This window comes from Zootermopsis nevadensis, unplaced genomic scaffold, assembly GCF_977971745.1.
Source record: "Zootermopsis nevadensis isolate Lab colony 2312 unplaced genomic scaffold, Znev_1.0 Znev_ptg000012l, whole genome shotgun sequence".
In the NCBI taxonomy this organism is placed as follows: Eukaryota; Metazoa; Arthropoda; class Insecta; order Blattodea; family Termopsidae; genus Zootermopsis; species Zootermopsis nevadensis.
Window position 1 is genome coordinate 2,779,383 of NW_028259144.1, and position 17,765 is coordinate 2,797,147.

Here is a 17,765-nt window from a genome sequence, read left to right on the forward strand (position 1 = left end):
GAAGCGACATGAGGATGGAGAAAATTGCATAATGGGGATGTCCATAATTTATAATTTTCAACACACATTATTAGAATGATTATATCTATGAGGGTGAGATTGGCAGGGCATGCAGCACGCATAGGGGATATGAGAATGCATACAAACCCTTTTGGAAAGCCTCAAAGGAAGAGACCATGCAGAAGACCTATATGTAGATGTGAGGAAATAAATTTTAGGGAAATGGAATTTGGAGGTGTGGAGTGGATTTATCTGGTGTTGGGTAGAGCCATGGCAGATTGTTGTGAACACAGTAATGAATCTTCAGGTTTTGTAAAAGTAGACTTTGTGCAGTGCTGTAGCTGTAGCATTACCTTTGTAACACTACATTTGTGTCCACAGCAAATGAGCATCAAGTCCATTGAGGTATACTTAATACCTAGTAACTAAAAATGTGCTTGGAAAATACGTGTATTCCACTGAAGTTTACTTTTCCAATTTTGTTCATTCACTTTGATTCATGTCTGATTTCTTGTGTAAAGTTGGACATTGCTTTCTTCAGGTACACAGACAACAGCCACAGCAGTTTAACCAGACACAGTTACGATACTTGCTGGCAGCATACAGAGTTGGTATGTTGGCCCTGGAAACCTTGGCTAGAAGAGTACATGACGATCGGCCACAAGCCAAGTATGCGCGTAACCCACCTTATGGTGAAGATGTTAAGTGGCTTCTCCGGGTCGCTAAGAAGCTAGGTGAGTTTCATTATGAAATTTATTTGGGAATTGTCTTCTTACTTTCTGTGTGAAATTATAGGTGATACAGTGACGAGATTGAGGTTTTCATGGTGGTTAGGCGATTACATATGTTTGAAGTAACATACTGTCTCCATCTTAAGGACTAGGCAGTGTCATAAACCAGAACACAAACAGCTGTGATGTGGAGACTATAAAACATAGCAACCAATGTAGTGAACATTTATAGTGGAAAGGTCATGCCATCCCAACGTGATGTTGGGATGCCATTTATTCTCACTATATGATAACACAATATATTAGTTTGTCTGGTGTTAGTACAGACAGGTGCAACCTGTGGTCCGCCAGCTTCACGTCGTCTGCAGGCTAATTCCCTGATCAGAAAAATAAAACATTAATAAGAAGATTTTATCCACAGTATTTATTATAGTCATAAAAATAGTCTTATATTTTTTCCTCATATTGGTTCGCACACACATGTGCCATGCAGAGTTATATATCATAATTTCAGAGGAACATACTGTCACCATCTTTAAATCAACACGGTGTTGCACCCCAGAATGCCAGTGGCAATACTTTGGACTCCTTGAATTATGTTGTATGAAAGTTTGCTGTGCTCTATGTAAGAGGGAGCAAATCACTGTTATAATTTTCTTCCGAATGTTTGTAGGCACGCAGTATCTTCATCAGTTCTGTGTTTGTGCGGTAAACAGCGTAGTTAGCCCTTTTGTCCTGCATGATGTGGCATTGGAAGCAGCACACTATCTGTCTCGCAACAATCCTGGCCTCATCATGCAGCACTTACGCTCAGCACTTACCCCACTTGTGCAGAAGTGCCAGCAAATGTAAGTTCACATTTTATCTTATCATATTGTGTGTAATGCATAACAGTGTTATGTAAATGAAGTCCAGGCATCGCAGTTAATCACACTTAATGTCCTGCTGTGTAAACTGACCAAGGAACGTTGAACTGAAGGGCTAGATATTTTATATGCGAACATACTTTTGTGGATTTGAATTGAATAATTTTATTTTTGGTCAGTATACAACAAATGGTAAGTTATATTAACAACTATACAGAAGTTATATTCTTAGTTAACATTACAGCATTCATGTATGACATGGAGTCATCATCAGGTGTAATTAAAATTACTTAAACTTGAAACTAGGCTGAATTATTTTAATTTCATTGTACTACTCTTCAAATGTAAATAATTTTAATTATACTTGATGATGACTTTCTTGTAGTTGAAGCATGTAAATGAATGCTTTATTATGTTAACTGGCAATATAATTTTGTTATAGTTAATAATGAATCGTACTATTTGTTCTATATTGACTAAATATAAAAATTTTTAACTATAAGGTATTTGACTAAGATAAGATTGAATGTTAAATAGAAGTTGGTAAATTTCAAGATGGTAAATCCTTATGAATGCTACCCACACAAGTTCTGAATGTCATAAAATATTTCTTCATTCACTTCAAGTGAGTTGCCTGATGACCAAGCCTTTCCATCTATCTGTCTTCCCACAAATCCTCTGCAGTTTCTTTCCATATTCTTCTTTCATTCTTTGTGACATCTTCCATAAGCTGTTGTTCCCATCTTGGGAGCTTTTCAACTCATGTAGTCATAAGTTCTTACCAGAACCCATAGTTATTAATATTATCATGTTTTCATAGGTACATCCAATGTATGCACCAGAAACTATATCACCTTACCACAGCTGATTATGAGGACTTTGTGAACATTGTTTGCTCCGCACGAGCGGCATTTCAAATCACCCCCGAGGGGAACACCCAGTTTAAAGAATGGCTGCAATCAATTCGCAGGTATTGTGATTTATTATTATAAATCAGAGCCACATGGAGCCCCTTGTTAATAAGCATTTATATGTTAAACAAGGACATGTTGCTTTGTTTGAACACTTTTATATGGAATACTGTTTGGAGACAGATGAAGAACAAACATGCTGAATATTTTTGAAGTTCGAAGATGTCGTGTTCTGGGACATTGCACTGGGTAGTCTGTTAGATATGAACCAGTATTTCAGAGAATTTACTATTTCCATCTTCAGGGTGATGAAGCAGTTAGTTTTTCAGAAACATTGGTCGGTATATGCCAGACTACACCGCTGAGCATCCTAGAAGATAGCCGTCTTCATACTTGTTTCCATGAGGGCCTGAAATCTCACTGAAAAAATCGTAGAAGATTTTAAATTACAAACAGGTTTCAGATTTTGGTTATGAAAAGAGAAGAATGTATGGGTACTGTGTATATGTGTATTTAAAAAGGTGTTCTGTTTAATCGGCCCAGACATTACAGCGAAATACAAGTAAATGTTTGTAATTTATGGACTTATTGTATGAATAATGTTCTGAAAGTAATGTGCGCAAGGTCAGTGTGATGTGGCATTTATTACCACAGAGATACAACTGTTTGCACAGAGACATCGTAACATTATTTTCTACATAATCACCACCTCCGTGCCTTGAAGCCTTTCACAAAGAAATCGTGATCAAGCACTCGTAACTGGGTTATCACTGCAACAATGAACATTTTTCACAGTATATCTGTTATAACATTTATTTTAAACATTTTTTAAATGTATTTATTAAATATAATGAACTTGATTGGCTAGGGTAGCTCAGTCAGTATATTGTCTGAACTGGATTACCAGGGTTTGATCCCTGGCAGGGGTAAAAGATTTTTCCTCTAGCCTCTGCATCCAGACCAGCTCTGGAGCCTACCCGGCCTCCTATCCAGTGGGTACCAGTGTCGTTTCCCGGGTGTAAAGCATGGCCGTGGCATGATGCTGACCACTCTCCCCCCACAAGCACCACCATGGTGTGTAGCAGGACAAATTAAAAAAAAATACTAGACTTGAGGAATGAATTTGTTAAGAAATTACTTTGGGAGGACAAGAGTCTTGCACATTTTTGATCAATTGGAAAAGGTTTTCATATTTAAGAAGTTAGTTATGAATATATACATGTTTGTTTTTAGGTCCAAATCATGCAAAAAGGATCTGTGGGCACAAATCAATGCAGCACTCCAAGCAAACAGCAAATGACAAAGGCCAGATTTAGGTGCCTTTCATTGTAGTGGTGCTAGTAGTGGGATCGGGGGTAGTAATAATAACAGCAACAATTTGACAAGATCCTTGGCAACCATGGGTGATGAAGCCCCTGCAGATTTACAAGCAGCAGATGCATCCACATCCAACACCACAACCAGGTTTGTCTCAAAGAATGGACAGATGGCAGCAGACAGTAAGGGAATATGTCTCACTGCTGCCAGGTCAAATGTTGCAATCGTGGATCAAAACCACATCTCCATGGTGGGTGGTAGCCACTGGGATAAAAAAGACTTCCAAGCAGAAATTGCTTATAATGTGACAGGATGTGAAACAAGAGCTGTGGTTGAAAGACACCCAGTGGGTACATACACTATTGACTCCCTGACAATGGGAGACAGGCATGTGGTTGATTCCAGAGTACACCCTCTTGACAGGAGAATTCTTGCTGCTGAGAATGAAATTATGGGGGGAAGGTTTCCTATGAAGAGTAGATGCGTAACTGAACAGTGGCCCATTGAAAACATAATGGATAATAGGCTCATGGGGCGAAGACACCCAGTCAGTAAAGTAATACCGATTCCAGAAAGGTATACCGTTGAAGCATTGGGTATTAGTGAGAGGAACCACATTGGCACTAGGCCTGTAGGTGAGAGGCAGTTCCTGGAGAGCAAATTTGTTACAGAAGTAAATTCTGCAGGTCATAAAGGTTTTGCAGAAAGGTACCATGTTGATTCTAGAGTTCTTAGAGAAAGACATTCTGTTGATTCAAGGTCCTTAATAGCAGAACCTAGAACCATTAGAGACTGTTACTCTGTTGATGCTAGAGTCATGCAAGGTAGACACCTTGTTGATTCTGGGCTCAGAGGTGATGGATCTAAAAATGCAGTAGAGGGTTGTTCAGTTGATTCTAGAAGATTTTCTGCAGATTCAAGGGTTACTGGAGAATTGCAGCACATGGATAGAGAATGGTGCAATGCAGAGGTTCCATCTACCAGAGAGATTTTTCCCATTGATCCTAGATACACTGTTGGAATAAGACATTCCATTGATGCCATGGCTTTGAATCAAGGACACCCTGTTGAGGCCAGAAATATGGGAGAGAGGTATCCTTTAGGAAGCAGGGTGTTGGTGGAAAGATACGCAGTAGACCCTAGTGCAACTGGGAACAGGTACACTGTTGAGACTGCAGTTATGGGAGAAAGGATTGTGTGGACAGAAGGAGCTAACAATATCAGGTGATTGCATGCTCCCCTGATTGTGCCAATATTCTGTGACTTCAGGGATGGAAATGGTATCAAGTTCACCCAAACAGTACTGTTACTATACCCTGCAGATAACAGGCATGCTGATGGTTATTTGCATCCACCAGTCACAGAATATGCACAATGAACCCTTGGACTGGGTCTATAATAGATCAGTTTTTAGATATTTTTGGTGTATGTCCTCACTGGACTGTTGTTTCAGCTGCAGCTACACAAGAGAATGTGCTTTTTCTGCACCTGATGTAAGTTGATACCAGAATTAAATTCATGTCGGAAGGTTAAAAAACTTAATTATATTTGCTGGTATCCGTCATTTATTTGACTGTCAGCAAAAGATGAACACAGGTAAAGGGAGACAAGAAAGGATTTTAAAATAAGTCATTTAACTATTATGATTTGTTTCAATTATCGTGCTCTTAAATGAAAATCTTGTGGTCTATTGAGAATGTGGTAACAAATCTGTGTTTTGTAAAATGCAGAGATTTTCTTTACTAGCTGAGTGGCTATTAGCTTCTGAAAAAGGACTCTTCTATGGAAGTACTTTATACTTGAAGTTGTTGTAACTTATTTCAGGTTGTTTTACTACATGCCCGTGGTTCAAATTCAATTTTTCAGCAGATTTCATCTAGCAGAATAACCTGAAAACAGTTTCGAGGCTCCTGGATATCCATTATCCAGACATTCTGTCCTTTCATTTCTCCCCACTGAATTTTATGAATAACTTGTTCTTGGGGTAATCAACTTACATTAGAATTTATAAGATAGGTGTATCTGTTTTATGGAGATGTGTTGGTTTTACGTTTCTGACATGATGAACAACATTGCAAGAGGAACCATACTGTTGGTGAATGGTGCATCATGTGTTACATCCAAGGGGCTGTGGGGTCAAGATAAAAGTGATCATAATACTTGTTTCACCTTTTCTTCTCTTGTTTTCATTATTACCTTAGTTATATTTTTGCTATAATGTTATCAGCCCTTTACCTTAGTTTGACTTGAAATGGAAACTTTGTACAGAACTTAAAGCAAGTGCATCAGGTATGGTTCATTCCACTTGTCTTCAACATGACAGGTTGCGCCTTCATCCAGTAATTTCAGAATGTCTAGTTTATATTTTTAAACAGCAGTTATCTATGTAAATTGAAAGTGTTCTAACCCATAAAAAATGTGTGGATATTGTTTAGTTTGACTTTTTTCTTGTGTGTTTGTGTGAGTGAGTAAGTATTTCTGCAGGACAACAAAATGATTGCATGACTGAAGTGTGCAAGTTCGGTTCAGATCTCATTAGGATATAAATTTAACATCTGTATATCAGAAATATAAGAAAAATGTAATGGTTACTCTTTGTTATTTGTTGCACTGAAAATTATGTTGAAATTTCATCCCATGTTAATGTATAGGTTTCAAAACCTTGACTAAAAGTAATTTTATTTACATGTTTCCTTGATGTTTGTTCGTTTCTGATTGGATTTAAGACTAAAATTTGCTTTTCTCTTCCGGAAGCATGCAGATTCTGTGTGTGTGACTTCTGTTGGTTATTTTGTCCACAGTTTGCCCTTGATTGTCCTTCAGAATCTTTCTTTTTTCTTTCCTGAATCAAAATACAATACTACTACTGAGAATTAAGTAAAAACCTTGGCATGCAGGATCTTATGCCTGATCAGCCAGTTAACAATTTCTCATAATGCATAGTTTGATATTCTGATTGCTTGCATCACCAGATGGTGAAAATTGTGAATACTGTATTTAGAGTTATGAAGGTAGGGGAAAAGTACAGTGTTTCAAATGAGTGCCTGCTACATCACTCTGAGGCTTTTATTTATAAAGAAATAAAAAATTAAGCTGTATTTTATTTTGTTAGAGATGCAAGGCACATTTCATTATGAAGTATATGACAAGGTTATGTTAGGAACATTTGTGTTATAAAGCCTACACATTGTGAAGCTTAATTTCAGGAATTAGGTTCTTTTTAGATTCAAGCTTGTGAGTTTCAGTAGTTCTACATGTATAAAATAGAATATATATTTTCAGTAAATTATGTAATTTAAAAATACACATATAAAAATGCAACTATTTTAGCACCCATAATTTATTATTCAGTGTGCTCTTATTTCATTTACATAACAGTTAGGAGGTTTTCACTTTTCAACAGTGACACAACATACAAACAAATTTACTGCATGAAGCATAGAATTTATTAATATCTGTAAAAATAAGACAGGAAAAAGATGCCTCTGAAATATGTATAAATAAATTTATACCTCTGATAAATGAACATAAAAACTAATGAAGCAAAATGCTGCAGCTGAATTGTTACCTCTTGTGTTTTATATTCAAGAGGTCCCAGATTCAAATCTTGGCCTGTGAACTGACTATCCTGACGTTTTTTGTGGGGTTTTTTATATTCCCTCGAGATGATAGCTGGTATAGTACCTTTAATTAGGCCTTCACTGCTTCCTTCTTAACCTTTCTCATTTATTAATTATCCTATCACTTGGAAGATTGTGAGCTACTGATAGCTTTGTTAAATAAACTATAAATAAATAATAAATACATAAACTAACATAGGATATAAATACACAAAGATGTTTTCACAATATGTGAGTACTCCACACATTATGTACAGCTTCTTCTCTTGTGTTTGTTTCCTTAGACCAGAATTAAAGTCAGGCTGATATGTTGTGTTAAACCACCCAAATAACCTAAACGTCAACGGCAGTTTGACAGGGATGTAAATTGTAAGAAAAAATTATCTATTTTAATTGTGAAGCCTGGCATCTCTAACTAAATAATATGCAGCAGGAAGCAGATTTTTAACAGTTGTATGTTTATATAACAGACAAAATTACTCTTTGATCCAGAGAGAGGTTCAAACTCAAAACTTATAGTTCATGAGGCAATGAAAGGAAGTGTATCTGGCTAAATTACACAGTGGTAGAAAATTTTGGAAATGTTGTACTGTCGGTACATTTTGTTACTTAAAATTTTGATGACTAAATGAAATTTTCATACACAAATACAAATCCAGCACTAGGTCTATAGTTTGACAATCACATATTCAGGACGTGATACAGGAAATACTACAAGTTCTTCAGTAGCCGAACTCTGCGGGATCCCAGCATAAAATGTGGGTAAACATATCAAACATTGGCAGTTTCCATCTCTTAGTGTAGAATAATGTAGCAGTGCTTGCTTGAAGTAAATTTATACATGTGCCTTTAATTTACAGTGTTGGACAGATATAAATTTTACCGATGTCACTGTAACTGACATTTTTTTATTTCACTTTAAATTTGTCCATTGTATCTTATCCCTTGAACAAGATTCTAGCTGTTCTTAGTTATCTATATATCTTGAAATGAATGACCTAGGAAAGTTGAAAATGATGGATATGCTTCCACTAAAGCTTGGGTTTTGTTATGGATTAAGAATTTTGCCTAACACATTCAACATTTCTCTATTATCGGTTTTAATTTTTTGTAATCATGGTAATTAAGAAGGTTGCAAACAGCCATGGGTATAACCCTCCCAGTACATAATTGTGTGTAAATATAGTATTAATGTTAATGTATTTGCTGCAGTCTCCTGCGAAAAATTAGCAGTGACGTTAAGTAGCTAGAAATCTTGTTAGATGAAGGATGAATGAGTCTTGTATGTTGAGAGATATTTTTAAACTTTCATGATTAAGGAAAGTCTATCTGGATGCATTGTAGTGTTAGTTTTTTGTAGTTTGCTACTTAAAATAAAAACAAGAAGAAATCTCTTCTGTAGGTAGTGACTGCGTGGGCCACCAGTTCATAGCATTGTCTCATTGTGGAGTACAGAGCACTTAACATTTCACTGCTATTATAATATTAACTACATTTACAGTATCTTCAGAAAATTAATAAAAACATATAGGGATTCATTATTTAAGAAAAGAGGAACAAATATATATATATATATTTTTTCACTGTCAGTACTTTAAGGGCAGGTGCATTGGATCTTTTTATTTCCCTTCAATAGAATTACTACTGTTTGATGTGATTTAAAATTTAAGTTGAGTTTCTCATAAGCTGCTTTGGAGACATGGAAGCATGGAGCTGTTATTATCTTTTATGTTTTGGTCATATTCATTGCTCATTGTATCGGCAAGTAAACTTACATTATGTACTGTTACAATGGATTCACCATAGTTCGGGTTATGAGAGTCCAACGGTCTTTAAGCTGACATATGTGGTTTATACTTCAAAACTGGGTTTGAGTCGTAGTCATTTAGTGCAGAATTTGTGATGAACAGATCTATTCTAGTGGCACATGAGTCCAGTTTATGGCATATTTCTTTAAGATTTGTTTTAATATTATCCTATCTCTGCCTAAAACTATAGAAGTTGTCTCTTACCTTCATACTTTTTGACAAAAATTTTGTATGTATTTCTCATATACACAATCTCACATAATCTAATTATCTCATCACAACCACCACCAATTAGTGACAATGTCACCACAGTGGATCATCTTATGAACAAGTCTCCTCCATTTATTTCTGTTCTCCCATAAATTACGTCTTGTTCTGTGCCCAATCTGTTCTTACTCTTTTATTTCTTCCTCTCTTTGTCTTTTCAGTAACCATTTATTTTCCATCTTCATTTTTAGTGCTTTCAGAGGAATCCTATTGCAACCCTTTGCATCAACTATCATTAATACTTAATGACCATACCAGCTAGTAGAATGTCATTATTATACATCATGTGAGATTAGAGGTTCTCACAGCAGTGAATCTGAACGTGTTGTTCTGGTTAGATACCAACTTTGTCTCTGAAGATTGAGACATTCTGTTTCTCTGTTATGTTGGTATTTACATACAAGTCCACACATTGTTGTCACAACCCAGAACAATAACATTGACAAGTTATGCATCAATTAGTCTTCTTATGTTGCAAATACAGTAATCCACATTCATCAGTGAAATTGTAGTATGTTTAAACAGTGTACGTACAGTTGTAATTGCTGTTCCTTGTCTCCAAAGACAATTGAAACATGTGTTCTGTGTTTAAAGCTTCTTGTATTGTTTTCATAATTTGGCACGAAGGAAAGGGGGTAAAGTGTAAATGAGTTAATAATTAACTAAAAATTTCTGATTGTTAACATATCAAAATAAATTGGTCATAATTCCAGTATCTATTTTAATTTATATTTAACATGTTCTTTAGCCAAGAAACATGATTGGAATTTCAATATTTAATCAACATAATGTTGCAATTGTGCCTTCTAATGTTTCAAGCACCATCATTACAAGTCATGCAACAACAGGGTCACAAGAACTTCACTTTTGCTCACTGTGAGACTTCTAGCTCTTCTATAGTCAGTTAACTTTGCACCACTTTAATAATAATCTTGTTGTTTTCCTTGGTTGTGTCTGTAATTAGAAACAGGGCTTGGAGATATGTCAAAATTCCATCAGTCTTCAATATTTAAAACAAACCTAGTATTTGTAACACTCATTTAATATTCATTAAGAAAAAACTTGATTACTTTTTGTTACTTGAATTTAGTTTGTAATATGACAGTTTGTATTTATCATGAGACCCGCAATTGGTTACCAAGGTTTTGGTTTCAGATCCCACTGACACTGTCAGGCATTTGCATCGGGTCTTATCAATACTGACACCCTCATTCTCTTATTTATCTTTGAGTGAGGGAATGAAGTGTTAGAAGAAAAAATTCAGAAAAAAAGTAATAGTCAAAACTGTGAATACATGCCACATTTAACAAAGATGTGCTAAACTCGTTCTGGCCCTGCAGCCTAAGAGGCACATTTTTGCAACCCCATTTTTCACGTACTTTTGCAACTGCAGGAATGTAACAGAGGGAAAGTTTTATAAAAAAATTTGGATAGCAGCCCTGCATATTTTATATAGATATTAAAAATTTATATTTTACCTGAAGCAGGGTGAGGTGTAAGTACTTTAGAGGTCGAATGGAGCAGTAACACTATCCTATGTTTTATTAAGTTGCTCAGAATATTATGGCTTATTTTTGTCAGATTGTTGCCAAGCTCTAAATAGGTTACATGTTAAATGAATGTTGGTACTGATGGTTCTGTTTGAGGAGTTCTTTAAATGCAGTGATTCCCAAAAGTTTGTGTGTCATGTAATGATGGTTTTACGTGCATAAATATATATGTATAAATATATATTGCAGTTTACGGGTGATTTCAGCTTAATGTCATTGTAGCCGATAGTTTTCTTCTAGTTGAGTAATACATTATCCATTAGATGAGATTTTGTATAATACATATTTTTTGATCCTTGATGTTACTAATATTATGATTTACATTATGATTCATTCATAATGTTAATCATAACATTAGTAACATGAGTTTTATTATCAGCATAAGCATTTATGTCTCCATTTATAGATTAAATTTTGCTAGTCTTTTAAACTGCAGTACAGGTTGTAAAGTGAAGTCATGTGTTTTATTTAATTACGTAGTTTAAGTAACCATTACAGTCATTTGTCAGTTGTACAAGGTTTTAGTACATTTAAGAATCTTTTTTTTCTAACACAAAATATGCGTCTTTAAGTTGTAATAGGTACACAAGAGTTTGAATTTATTATTTACGCTACACTGGGAACTGAATTAGTATGTATTTTTATTAACTTACAGATTTTGCTGTATTTTCTCTCCTGTAGCCCACAGCTCTTATCCTGTCAATTATTATTTTAAAAAGTACCACTGCACCTGCGTTTTTATATATATAGATACATACACACACTGAACAATGATTAACCACATTGAACAAATTCCTGAGTCTCTCTTCCCCCCCCCCACCCAATATATGCAGATGTGCTGCAGTTTGTTTCTAAGCCTTTGTATCTCTGTATAATTGTACTGTATAATCCTCGTAACAGCGAGAATACTTGGTTTTCATGATGAGTGACCAGTCAGTCCTTGTATACATAGTAAAAAAAAGCAATTTTTTGTCTTCATGTATGAACATCTTATGTATGTGTGTTGAATGGAAGAGAACAGTGCCTCATCTTTCTTACTATATTCTTTTTTATTTCTAGAAAGTAATTGTAGAAAATATGAAATAATAATTTTTATCGCCTGTAATGTAGTTAGTGTTACCTTGGCTGTAACCAAACCTGTGTGTGTAACTTCTGTCACAGAATGAGGTTTTTAAACTTTTTTGGTCAAACAAGGTTTTTCTCACATGCTGAAATGGTTTGTAAGTTTGTACTTGCATTGTTGACTATTTCATGGGTGTGTGTTCTCCAAATGTAGTGTGACATTAACGAATGGACGAGTAAGAGTGAATGTAAAGCGTATTATAAATAGAGATGTGAATGTAGGTTTGATATGAGTAGGAAAAAAACATTTATGTTCAGGTCATACAACTTTGACAGAAATAACTAATGTGCATAATCTTTTAAAAATGAACCAGGTATTTTCCCCGTCTTTTCCCTTCGTCCCATAATTTTGTCTTGCTCTCACAAGAAAATAAAAAATAAAAAAATGAAATATTTCAGGTATTTTTAAAAACTCGTGTAGTGTCTAAGGCTACATTTTTGCAGTTATCAAAATAGTATAGTTATGAAATAAAATAACAATTGTTTAGATGTTTAGTATATAACAAAATACTTTGAAGTATGTGAAATGTAGGTAACTAGTATAGTTTTAGTGAGGCCATGTTTTTGTTACTGTAGTCACATTTCTCCAATTTATGTGAGATTTTCTTATTAGCATGTAATGCTAGTATTTTCTTGTGCTCGTTATTATTTGGGCACCCTCTTTCTTTTGAAAACACGTTATTGGTTCTTCTAGTCTTGTTCACATGATACTTATGCATGGAAAGCTGAATTCCTGTATGGAATCTTAATAGACATAAAGAAACTGGCAAGGTTACAGGAACTATAATTTTCTTCCTACTGAAAGATTGACATCATAATTGTCGATGTCTTGCACCTCTTAGGATAGGTACACAAAAATTAAGTTAGTAGTTTGCAGTTTAATTCATATTTGATTGTATCTCAAATAGCAGAGTTCAAAAATGTGCACTAAAAGTTTCTTCCAAAGCAGTTTGTAATGAAACACCAGGAAACTCTGAATAGTGCATTGCCTTATATGAAATCACAGTTTCTGCATTTGTTAGAACAACTCAGATTTCATGTTATATTCCAATACTTTTAACTCACAAAATTATTATAAAAATACCCCTAATAAATAAAATACAGTCCTAATGAAAAATTTGTCATGTAATTTCTATACTACATGTAATGTAGCTGATACATCTGGAACAGAATATGTAAATGGTGTGAGTGGTATAATGGCGTATTCCCGGTGCAGTATATAAGGATTTCGGGAGGTGTCGGTTGGGGCTCTGCTTTGGAATATGTACCGTGTAACAGAAAAATAGAGTCTTGATTGATTTGAAATAAAAATGTTTGGGAATAAGTAGGATATTTTCCCTGGGCTGCCACTTAACACAGATTTTTCTTTTGTCATCTAGTGATATTGGTATGACTGGCTATGTTTCATACTCCAAAGACATATATTGTGTTTTTCATGTCAAAGGTTATTAAAATGTAAATAAATGTGGTCTTATAAATGTATGTCTTATAAGTGAGATGGCATTTTATGACTTGCCAAAGTAAGTGATTACGAACATACATTTTAAAGATGAACACCAAATATGTGATTCACATGTTGAATTACCTCACTCACATTGATTGAAATGTCCGTACTACACTGTGAAATAGGTAAACATTTGGAGAAGTCCAGCATCATACAAAAATGACATTTGTTTCACTGTATTTATGAGTTGTGTTGCTAAGAGTGCAAGAACATGGCCCCACCATGTAAGGTGACACCCTGTAGTAGATTTAGGTCTCTAGACATAGGTTTTAGCATCATCAGCTTGTGACACTGTATATGTCATACTGAAGACATGGAGTAGGTTGCTGGCCAGGTTATGGTTGATCAGGGAAGCTCCCGTTCTACCCTTGTCCCAATGTATCTTCTTCAGCAACCACCTTACCATGACTTTGTACTTTAACAATCAGAAATTATTATTAATCTCTTTGTTTTATACATAACATGATAAACAAGTCTAAACATTGGGAAGGATAATGATTAATAATTATGTGTAAACTGAATAGTGTCCTCTGGAGGCTGACATTTGACTCTCTTGTCATTTTTAATTTTACAGCTGTTACTTTATGGGCTAATAGCTCAGTCACTATAGTGTTTGATGAATGACCAGGGTTTGATCCCAGTCAGGGGCAAAATATTTTTCTTGTAGCCTGTGCATCCAGGTTGGATCTGGGATGGACCCAGCCTCCTCTCCAGTTGGTATTGGGGGTCCTTTCCCTGGGTGTAAAACATGACTGGGATGTGAACACACATTATATCTGTTATTTTACAACACTCACATGTGACAAGATAGATAAATTGTTTGCCTAAAAAATAAATTTCCCTTTGTCACTCCTGACCCTAATAGAAGAATTCATGTACTTGCGATGGACATTAATGCTGTTTCTCTATGATGGTCTTTAGGTTTTTACTGCACTGTATATTTGAAAAACCTCTATTGAGGAATGCTGAAATAATATTTTATAAGTTGCGTGTTTAAAACTGATTTTTGAGACTTGGCCACATTTAATATGAGCCTCTCATTTACAAATGCTGCAGTAAATACGAAATAATAATTAGGCCTAGTGATTGTATAAAAAGTCATGGTAAGTAAGTGATTGATTTATGGAAAATGTTTGGTTTTTGTCAGTGGACCTTTATGGCATGCATTCATTTTCTGTATCAACAGTCTCTATCCGAGTGAACTTCTGCAAATCTCATTACACCGCACAGAGTCAGAAATTATGTTTCCTTGTGTTTATTAAATAATTCACTGTATCGTAAAATGTTACAAACAAAAGTTTTTGTTGGGTACTAACATTTACTGTATTTCCACAACATCATATTACATTAAAATTTATGCACTACTTTATAGATGATACATGTGACAGACTGATGAACATACATGACCATAACATAAAGATAATCAGAATTATGTGGCAACATCCATACCTGCAGCTGTGAGTGTGTAACTAAACAAGTATTGAGGGTAGATTTGTTTCAGGAGTGTTGCACATTGTGTTCGTCCGAAGGTTGTCATGAACACACACAGGCATTTCCTAATGAGTAAATTAATATGTGGTTTCTTGTTCCTTTTAACATAACAATAAATTTTGCCTGTTAGATATTAGAAAATTAAATATTGTTTGAGACCCTCCAGCGTGATTCATAAGGAATTAAGGTGAAATTTTACTTGATAATGTTAAAAATCATACAATCCCATTAAAATAAAATTTTTTGTAGATATATTTTATAGATATTATGTTTTGTATGGAAGATTTTAACATGAAGATGAACAACCAGAGTACATAAAGAAAGAATATTTTTATCGAGGTTTATTAAGAGCATAATCCATAATGCTACAGCAAGTTTTATCACTTTAAAGCTATAGAAAATGTCTGAATATTTTGTAAAATGTATATATAGAAGCTGCAAGTAAACTAAATTGGTCTTGTTAATTACAAACAAAATATGGTTCATAAAGTCAGTCTCTTGTATCAGTCTTTAAATAAGCTACTGTGGGTATAGGTTAAAAGGTCGCTGTCATAAATTGTAACGAGGTTCGGGGGTCTTTTTAACACAACAATTCTGCTCAGATGTTCTTTCTACCAGGCATATTTACGAAGTCTAAAAGATATGAAAATATTCCAAAATTTGTAAATGTGTGTGTATACACACACACAGATCTCAAAATTTGTTTGTTTTTTCCAGTGCCCTGTGCTTGTTTTTTCAAGACATTGAGTCTCACATGTTATTTCTCTTTGAAGATACCTCAGGGAATACGTCAGAGAAATTTATGCTCCTTTTTTTTTATAGTCTGCATTATACATTGTGCCATTGTGCATTCATAATTAAACACTCAGTAAAAATTCTTAATTGCTGTTATACTTTAAAGAATAATTTAGGACAAATATTCTTTAAAAGGATCCCTGAAACAATTCCATAACAACATTAACCAGCATACTGAACCTCTGTGTCTGTGTTGTAGCTCAGTCGGTTGATCGTGCTCAATTACCTTTTAAACCTGTGTGATGCAGGGTATGTGCCCCATCACGCTGTTAATGTTGCTCACTTGTAATAAAACCGCCCGGTTTAAAGTCATTTCATGGACGCAGCATCAGTGCTATTGTTTGTTTGTAGTAACGTGCCATCTTCTCCCATATCACCCCCCCCCCCCCCCCCACTCCCCTGCATGTGCAGTTAGGTTGCCAAGACATCACAAAAGTACAGCTAAAGGAAAAATTACGCAGCTGTGAGATACATTCAAGAAATGTTATCGTTAGCCTTATATTTGTGTTAAGTGAGATTATGTAAACTGATTTCATGTTATGCATATAAGAACTAGGGTAAGATAATAGAATATTATACACACAAATTATTGTTTGGATCTACAGCTGGAACATGGCACACTTTGGAATTCTTCTCATACTAGTATCTTTACGTCGGAAAGTACGATAAAAAATGTCCTGAATTACAGAATATTAATTGAAGTACGACTACAGTTTTAGTATCGTAATAGAGGACGTGAATGTGTGGAAATTGAATTTCAGTACCTCTGAATTATATTCTGAGTCAATATATTGTAAGGATTGGTATTTTGTGTCTTGTAAAGCAATTTTAAGCTCTGCCATTTAGTTTTTTTTTTCCAACATGGTTGATAAGCATTTTTCTAATAATCTTTTCTTCTACCATTTTGTGTACATGTATCCAAATTCCTCTATATGAAGATTTCTGTCTTCTGGGTTGTTGCGCCGTGTAGTCTGGTCGATGTCATCGCCCTGATGACAGAGGCAGTATGACCTCTGAAACGTTGGTTAACATCGACTGGTCTACATGGCGCAACAACCCAGAAGACAGAAATCTTCATACTCGCCGCTGTGAAAACCTCAAATCTTACAAAATGAAATTTGAATACAATGAAGTAAATGTCATGTACTGTATATCTGTTATGTTGCTTGGCTGTAGGTGTAAACAATGCAGTAAAGCCACGAGAAACATGGGCACATGAAAATGACAAAGTCGATACTCTTGAACTCGTGTTCGTAACACTGATAGTTATGTGATTTCTCTAGGCGTTCACATATTTCTGTAGCCATATAATTACAAGTGTAGGAAGAGAAGAGTGGAGAATTTGTTTCATACATATTCTGTTAGATGGAGTCAGTACAGCCCTGTTTCTTTCTTCGTCTCAAAGCTCAATGTATAATGTACGTGTTGTTATAGTTTGGTTTTAATTATCATGTGTTCTGTAATGGTATTTAATGTATTCAGTAGTTAATGGACATTATTTCTGATGTTTTAACGATGATCTCGGTAGGTCTGAACGAAGAGTGTCTGCACGTGCTGAAAATAAGCGCTACGTAAGAAATGACTCTGACTTGAGAGCTACTTGCCTTGCTAACACCCGACGATATTCGCAACAGCTGTTAGGAAACCACCAACCAAAGTAAAGTGTGACTGGTAGATTAAATAGATATATTTTTTTTTAAATGTAATGTGTTCTGTTGTATATTTATAGTAATATCTTGATTTTATAACGGTGTCTCTCAACCATTCTACTCTTAGGACATTT

At 35.0% G+C, this 17,765-nt stretch overlaps 1 protein-coding gene across 4 annotated transcripts in view; it reads left to right on the top strand.

Moving 5' to 3' along the window:
* Positions 1 to 3,881, top strand: part of Dora (zinc finger SWIM domain-containing dorado) — a 40,232-nt gene extending 36,351 nt beyond the window's left edge. For all 4 annotated transcript variants that reach the window (XM_022082332.2, XM_022082334.2, XM_022082335.2 and 1 more), the window contains 4 exons: positions 542 to 734; positions 1,405 to 1,579; positions 2,418 to 2,567; positions 3,742 to 3,881. In XM_022082332.2, the coding sequence (XP_021938024.2) occupies positions 542 to 734; positions 1,405 to 1,579; positions 2,418 to 2,567; positions 3,742 to 3,808 (585 nt within the window). In that variant the 3' untranslated portion in view covers positions 3,809 to 3,881. The remainder of the gene's footprint in view (positions 1 to 541; positions 735 to 1,404; positions 1,580 to 2,417; positions 2,568 to 3,741) is intronic.
* Positions 3,882 to 17,765: the final 13,884 nt, after the last annotated feature.